Source organism: Colossoma macropomum, unplaced genomic scaffold (genome assembly GCF_904425465.1).
Source record: "Colossoma macropomum unplaced genomic scaffold, Colossoma_macropomum, whole genome shotgun sequence".
Lineage (NCBI taxonomy): Eukaryota > Metazoa > Chordata > Actinopteri > Characiformes > Serrasalmidae > Colossoma > Colossoma macropomum.
In genome coordinates this window covers 19,068,434-19,076,975 of record NW_023494790.1, presented here as the reverse complement: position 1 = coordinate 19,076,975, position 8,542 = coordinate 19,068,434, and the positions used below count along the sequence as shown (strand labels likewise).

Here is an 8,542-nt window from a genome sequence, read left to right as displayed (position 1 = left end):
TTTAACATGAAGAACCCAACAATACAATGGTTCCAGTGCCAGTTTATTATCAAATATCAAATACAGTGGAAAAGATGTCATGGGCTGAGCTAAATAGCACTGAATACACAGTAGCAGTTCAGTATACTGTGACGTGAGAGAAGAGGTGGATGTTTTTGTGGGTTTGTACTACAAAACCATAACATTGATGTCTTCAAATTTCTGTAACGCTTCATGGTCCCATTTAGAACAATTTTATCTGTTCAGAGCTGCTGTAAATGTGTCTGTCGTGTGAAATTTTTTTAGATTACTGCTACCATCTGATCTGAATGCAGAACCAAACATGTGCACAGTGTCTCAGAACTACATGCTCGTCTCTCTCCAGCATGCTTTAATTTAGACTGCATGAAAGCACATCGCTACAGAATCCCAACTGCTGTCTCTCTCTCTGATTCCCTGCCGTTTCTGCTTTACGTTACCGTTATTGATTCAACCAAATCCAGCAGCACTGCAGACCACAATGCAAGAGCAACTCCAGATGTACAAACTGTGATGCTGCTAGCATGACCACAATAAATTGCACCAGACACCAAAGATTTTACAATACGTTGCGTGGTGGAAGGCTTAAGATCTTTTTTCTTTTTTATCTCAACAGACTCATGAAAGAAACGGAGACGAGAGCCTCATTAAAATTTGACATTCACAACAGAAATGGTTTCATTATAATGAACGCGTTGCAGGGCATCCGTGATGTGTTCATCACTTTTAATATCATTCCTCAGGCATCTTTTAATATCATTCCTTAGGGCTATGATAACACCAGCCTGGGGTCCAGGCAGCGAACAACTGATCCTGCTTAACATTTCAACTAATTTAAACCTGCGGCTGACAGTGGGTGACTTTGAAAGACTTTGTCTAGGTTGATCAATTCAGCAGTAATCTGTCGAAGGCCATTTCCTTCCTCATTTCCCTTCGAAATGTCATACAATATAGAGTATATATATATTTTAATTTAATGAAAGACATATATTACAATCTAAAGACAGTTCAATAATATATATTATTCACAATAACATTTCTCAAGATTCAGCCCCTCATTTTGTTTGGACTTTACTGATGTCACCATGTAAATCTTACTGTCTATCATAATCCTATAAGCATAACGAGATCATTTTTCCGGAGATTTGCTGGAAAAAGAACAAGAGTATTGAATATTAGAGGGCCATAGTATTCAGTGTTCAGACAGTAAAGGTACATTCTTCTGAACTAACATGCAATATTAAAAACAATTTAATTTATCTTGCAAATGGTGTATACAGGGAACAAAAACAGCTTCAGTATCTTTGAAAATATAAGCTTTCAAGTACAGTTTACACAAAGCAAGAAAAACAAGAAGAAAATGCACATTCAAGCAACCAAAACACATGGCACATTCATCATTAGAGGGAGAGACTGTGAAGAATGTTTCTTAAAGCTGGATAATGTGTATGTACGAGTATATGAAGTTGTATTTGTGATTATAGTGATTCCTATCCTTGAGAAACTGAAATTTATTGTAGTTATCTGAAAGTTTGAAACATCTGACCCCTGATTCTAGATATGTGTCCCTACTCAGCTACCTCTAGACAGCGTTAGATTTGCTTCTATTATAGGTGACTTCAGAGGTAGCAGACATAGACGTACTGTAGAGGCTGTGGATGGACCTTCACTGTAGACCAGGATGAACAGAGAAGCTGTCCTATAATGTGAAATCTACTGAGGCAACTTCATGTTACTGTTTGTCTGTAATGGAAATGTATTTTTAATAAATTAAATTGAAAAAGATTCCATTAATAACAATGAGTAGTTTAGACTAGTGTTTTTTCCCTAGCACAGCACGTCCACGTTCTGTGTAGATATTATACAAGCAAAGAAAACATGACACATAATTAGGACAAAACCTGTCCCTGTCCCTCTACATTCCCCTCCCACAGAGTTTCTGCACTGCTCCTTAGCCCAGTTTGCTAAGCTCTTCAGTAGTTTTCAGATGCAGTGAGTGATTTCTCTAGTTCTGCTTTTAGCAGCAGCGAAAGTCCTATCCACAAAGGACCAGCATGAGTTTTAGATTTCAAGAAACCAACAATTAACACATTATACTCAGCAAATTAGGCAGTCATAGGCTACGATAAGCAGCAGGTTTTAATGCTTAGAGGTTCGAATTGGATTGTTTTGCTTATGTTGTGCACCTGATCAGTTTCATGTGTTTAGAAAAAACTGTGATCATTTATGGATACAGCTGTGTAGGTCTGGTTTCGTGTAATTTTTTGCTATTTAGAAGAAAGAAAAGATTAAATGCATATCAAATATGTGTCAGATCACCTGTTCAGCCTTTCCAAAAGCTTCAACCAAGCAAGACTTAAAATGAATGAATACTGATTTCGACAGACGGTCTTCGTGGAGGACAGGCATGATGACAATTGTGAATATTTTCTACCAGATGTATCCTCCATCGTCAGTCTCTGCAGGCTCTGCCTCCTCTTCCTCCTCAGCTTCCTCTCCATTGTCCTCTGTTTCTTTCTCTTCTTCATCCTCCCATCCTACGCCACTGCCAAAGTCCCCAGAGTAGCCCACTAACTCATCTGTACCAGAAAGAGGGATAGCATTAGAAATATAGAGAGCAGTTCTAGTGTACAATTAGGTAGGCGAAATATTAACAGACTCCATGTGAACTCTAATGCTATCTGTAATCTATCATTTAAGAAGTATTGCTAAAGTTTTCTATCCCAGAGTAATGCAGAAAAAATTATACATGCATCTGTTACAGGATTGATTATAATGCTCTTATAATGCTCCTATGTCACTGCAGTAGCGTTTACAGGACACTGAGGTGAACAAGACCTCAGTCTCAGTAGACTTGTTCACTGTCTGAATGAATGAATTAACAAATGAATGAAACAACACACAGAACATATACTGTACTGTAGGTGACACTCACTGCAGTCAGGGTTGCCATGAACACGGGATCCGCTGACCTCATTGCCGTGCGGGTCAACACACCAGCATTCTGCTCGGCTCTGGTCACACTGCAGCTTCTTGTAGTAGCCATCCTCATCACAGCTGGGGATGTACACACCTACAGCACGCACACACACACATACGCACACACACAGCTTGTTAAATATTGATGTACTTCCTTTTGTTGCTGATCAGTCACTGTGCCAGACACACAAACACACAAGCGCAAGCACACACACAAGTTATTAATATGACACTCCGTATTGTTGCTGCACAATGATGTCAGAAGAAGGCTGAGTGCCTGAGTGGCACTTTAGAGATGTAAGATAAGAAAGCTTATCAGCAGACAGAGAAAAGTCTTCTATTTGTTGGCCAATGACGGCCAAGCAGCCAGATGTCTGCTCTGTGAAGCGAAAGGTCGAAGATAATGGCATCCTGCCATCATTCTGTTTACAGGCAAACAAATAACGCCTTATTTCTTTCTTCATATCTACAGTGAGAGAGAGAGCTTTAAAGCACTACTAAAAGGATTAACTCATTTAATAGATAAAAAGTAGATCAGTACAGAATTTAATAGAATGGAATAGAATAGAACGCAATAGAATAACTTGTGACTGAGGTGGATCCCTATTTGTGTATTAAGGTACTATTATATACGCTGATCATTTTTCAATTGCACTATAATCTACCACAATGCACTCATAATATTTAGTGAACGCTGTAGATCACTACATGAGGAACTAGGGAATGTATGCAAAGTGCATTCCAAGTCTTTTGTTACTAAGCAACGAACAGAGGAACGTTAGCTAACGTTAACATGGCCACTGAGCCTCTGAAAACTAAACTTACTCATGCCAGGTCCATGGCCCCTGCACTTTTCAAAATGTTAGGTCATAGTCTACACTGTAAAAACAGAGTTTTTGGAGTTTTAACTTATAAAAGTAAGTAATCATGCTGCCTTAAATTTTTTAATTTAGTGAACTTCAAGTAATGAGTTAACAGAATGCAACACACATATAACACATAGTCAAGCAACTCATGTTGGTTTGTTTATGCAACTGGCAAATACTGATGCAGGTTGTTGATAAAAGAATGTCTCAATTCACTGTTTAGAAAACGAAATAGTTCAGCCCTATACAGCATGATACTATAGAATAGAATAGAATAGAATAAGATAGACTAGACTAGACTAGAATAAGTACAGGCTAGAAAAAAAACAGAATAATAGAATAGAATTGGGATTTAATTGATTAATGACAGACTAGACTAGAACAAAATAGAACTGAACAGACTAGACTAGAACAGAATGCAGTGGGGAGAAAGACGTCAGTTCTCTGTTGTCTATAGGCTACAAAGATTGACAGCGCAAACAAACCAACGACAGCACTGTGACTGGCTGACTGTTCCCGCCTCCCGGGGGGCTGCTGTCATACAAAGCAGTCACTCAACATTACAGCTCAACACAGCTGTCTGACAAACCAGCTGAGAGAGAGGGAGGGAGTAATATGAGAGAAGGAAGCAAAAGAGACAGAGAGAAAGAGAGAGACACACACAGGGAGAAAGATGGAGAGAGAGAGGGAATAGTCTGACAGGTAATCCCTCTCTCCCTATGCCTCAGCTTTTTATAAAGAGAACTCAAGCTTCAGTCCGCTAGGTGTGAATCTGCTGTCATCTGTCAATAAACAAACCCACACACACTTGTACACATGTACAAACACACACACACACACACACACACACACAAACACAAACACATAGACAACATGCCTGGGGGAAATGTTAAATTGAGAGAAATCTAATCCCCTGCCTCTGTGTGTTTAAGTGTGTGTGTGTGTGTGTGTGTGTGTGTGTGTGTGTGTGTGTCTCTCTCTTTCTCTCCTTCCCTTTCTCTCTCTCTCTCTCTCTCTCTATGTAGCTAGCTCGTCCTGTAATCCCACACTAATTAGTAGTTAAGCCCAGACGGGGTCTATAATCTGCATAATCAACCCCTTACAGTGCCTCCTGTTGCTTCAGAGCAGGAATTACACAATTACACAATACATGCATATACACACTGTCATTTATAAGTGATGGCGTACCTGGTTTCTTCTTAGATGCCTCCTGCACTTGGATCCTCTCAATCTCAGCCAGACAGGGTGGTTCTGTAGATCAGAAGACTCTTAGCTCACTGTGACCCTTTTCAAACGTCAGCATTACCAGAATAATTTTTACATGGTGTTTTTAATGCAAAAGTATAGTGAAAGATTTAATTTACACTAGACGATTCTGCTGCTTAGCCCCAGTGACAAAATCACAGACAGGTACAAAAAAAAATAAAATAAAATTTAGCCCTGTGCCTCAAATTGAGTACTTCCATATTGGTATTAGTCACTTTGTGTTCACACTGGAAAATGAAGCAGAATGTGGTGTACTGTTAAAGGGGAATTCCACTGATTTTTCAGTCATAGAGATGTAAACAAAGTTGTCTCTAGTAGTGTGATGTGAAATGGTTAATTGTAAAGAAACTACCAACTCAGATTTCTTTACAGTGGTGGTGAAAGGAACCAGGGAACACAATGTTTACAGCACAAATATAGCCATTTTATTTACTAATTAAAAAAGACCAGTGAATCTAACCATGTGTGAGTTTTATATGTGATGTTGATAATGATAAAATAGTGGTAAATCTGGAAGTTTTCTTTGGGTACAGTTTTTCCAACGGCCTGCATGTGCCTCTCCGCCATGAACAGATTTTTAAAAAATACATTTTAGCCAAAGCTTTAACACAAAATGTTACAAAAGCAATGTCAAGCATCAGGTATTGTATTTGTAACCACTTCATGCAATAACTTCGAGATAACTTTCAGAGGCATTCAACGCTTTGAGCATCTGGTTTCCATCACCACCACTGTGAACAGTTCTAACTATGGTACATTTCTTTAGAATGGAGCATTTCACATTTAACTAGTCTGAATGTCTTTGTTTACCTCTTAACAATCTTCAATTTTTCAAAATCCGTGGAATTATCCACAGATGATGTACTATAACTGATGAAAAAAGAAGTGTGGAACATCGCACACTGTTTGCACTCCAAGGCCGCAGGCTGCCATATGCAGCAGACAAGGAGGAGCCAGAAGAAGCAGCTCCATGGTGAAACTTTAAATGGGAGTTAGACATCTTTGTCTTTCAATAACTGCATTTTTGTGTGACATGATTTTCATTGAGGTTTTGCATAATGCAGCTAAGGATTTCAAAATATTATGAAGATATCTGGGCACGATCTGTTATAGCTAACTATAGCTTGTTAATGAAATCTAACTGATAACACAGGCATAATTCCATGACGTAATGTATTGCATGGTAATTTGTCACTTCTCTTTAGTGCAAAACATGTTCGATTTGAGGCGATACTGCCCTACAAAAATGCAGTGTTTAAAGATATAAGTACATAGCATATAGCGCATAGTGAACAAACACAGCAGGATTAAACAGGGTTGCTACAACCGTTTTTAGTTACACTAAGTGGATTTTGTCCACTTTTATAAATAACATACCATACAGTGTTGAAATTACATGAGCAAGACAGATTACTTTGAGATGCGATGCAGTTCAAGTGACAATGCTGTTTGCACATTACTAATTGGTGTAAACTTCCTTTACTTCTTAGCTACATTAGCCTCATAGCTCCAATGCCAAATGGAAGACCAAACTTCAGAAACCAAATACATATTGTCTGATCAACTACAGTTAGGGTGAGAGCAACACAGTAAATTTTATTCTTTCTGCAAACTATTACTTTTAAAAGAAAGGATTTGAAGTGGTGAGAGTGAGTAAGAGACAGATAAACATATAAATATTTCAGCAGGTGAAGACTCACTCTCCCTCCAGAAGCAGAGACACCACTCAGCCGTGGAGACCTTGCCATCTCTGTACGAGTCACAGGAGTTGAAGAAGGGTCTGATGCACACTTCGTACTTCTCCAAGTTTATCGCAGCCAGCTCTGAGTGGTCCAGGTATAAATCATTACTGGTGTCCAGCTTAGAGAACATCCAGCCAATAGAGTCCTTACAGCCTGCCACCAAGTTCCTCTCAAACACTGCAGGAGGAGAAGGAGGAGATGTAGCCATGCATATGTGAACAATAACATAATGTGTGCTTATGTGAGTGTGTGTTGTTGCTAACCTGATGCTGTTCCTGATCCCTGTCTACCAGAATTATTCGTTTTAGCGTTGCCATGGAGAAGCTGGAACCAATCCCTGAGTCTGTCTCCCAAATCAGCCAAGTCCTGACCTGTGCAGCTTTCTACAGAGCGAGAAAGAGAGAGAGAGAGAGAGAGAGAAGAGGGGTACAGAGGTTATAGAGAGTCATCATTAACACTAAAAAACTGTGGGCCAACAGTGACTGACAGAATTTGTCATCCTTTGCACTTGAAACACACAGGCAGCAGCTTCAGTGGGAGAAATGCTGGCTTAAGTTGAAAGAAATCAGTTTTGTGCTTCAGTTTCACTTTACTTAGATGGTTCCCTACAGATTCTCAGATAACTATGTAATTAAATTAAATTATTTAATGAAACAAAACTAAACTGCTAAATATGAATTTTTCAGTTATGTTACAGTTGTGGTTACAGATCAGTCAGAATTATGTTATGTGTTTAGGTCAGGATTAGATTTTCAGTTGCAATTAATGTTACAACCAGAAAAAGGTTAATGTGTTGCCTACTAAATTTATCTGAAAATTAATTAAGCATGTAGCAGCAGAAAACGATTTAAACAATGTTTTTTTCCATGTGTTTTGAATATTTCACCATTCATATAATTGGTTATAATGGCATTTTACTGGAATTTAATTGGGGTGAGCAATGTGATGAAAAAATATAACATGAATATACAAACATCTGACACCACACTATCAAATGTTGCATGTGTTATACTGTATAATATACACATGAACTCAAAGTTATTTTCACAGTACACAAACCTTATCACACTATTTCATTTTCTGAGGTATGTGGAATGGATGTAACGCACCAGCCAAATTTACAAATGGCTATGAAAAACTATGAGCACAAAGATGTTGATTCAATATTTCACATATGCTGCACTATATCCAATGAAGCACGACCAATTATGCTCTCTTTGTAATGAAACTTGTGCTCTGACGATATCCAGAATATACTCAAAATGCTCAAAAAAAACGTGACAAGATGTAATACAACTAAAACAACATATCGTATTTCACCCCTGAACAATAAATACTAGGATCTTTGTTATCTTTATGACAAATACGCATGCTAAAGAACAGATTATAAAAGAGTAGCTGTTTCCATCAGTCTGAGGCAGACTACTTTAACAAACCAGGACTTGCAGCTAACACAGTGACAAGCTAATCTTTGGAATGGGCCAATATTGATCTAAAGGCCATTCAGCAGCAAAGGGTCACTGAGGTCAAAAAGCCTATCATCACTGTACAGTACATTAGTGTATCACCTACCATGTAGTTTCTCATTTTCATTCAGTAAGAGCAAGTGCAGACTGACCCCTCGGTGCACTGCTCATCTCATCCGTTTTATATGTTTGACTTTTTTGATGG

At 38.5% G+C, this 8,542-nt stretch overlaps 1 protein-coding gene across 2 annotated transcripts in view; it reads right to left on the bottom strand.

Annotated features, from left to right (window-relative positions):
- Positions 1-8,542, bottom strand: part of LOC118809300 (testican-2-like) — a 47,985-nt gene continuing 39,443 nt past the window's right edge. For both annotated transcript variants that reach the window (XM_036572460.1, XM_036572461.1), the window contains 5 exons: positions 7,135-7,254; positions 6,830-7,048; positions 5,052-5,114; positions 2,954-3,091; positions 1-2,597 (listed from right to left, as the gene is read on the bottom strand). In XM_036572460.1, the coding sequence (XP_036428353.1) occupies positions 2,449-2,597; positions 2,954-3,091; positions 5,052-5,114; positions 6,830-7,048; positions 7,135-7,254 (689 nt within the window). In that variant the 3' untranslated portion in view covers positions 1-2,448. The remainder of the gene's footprint in view (positions 2,598-2,953; positions 3,092-5,051; positions 5,115-6,829; positions 7,049-7,134; positions 7,255-8,542) is intronic.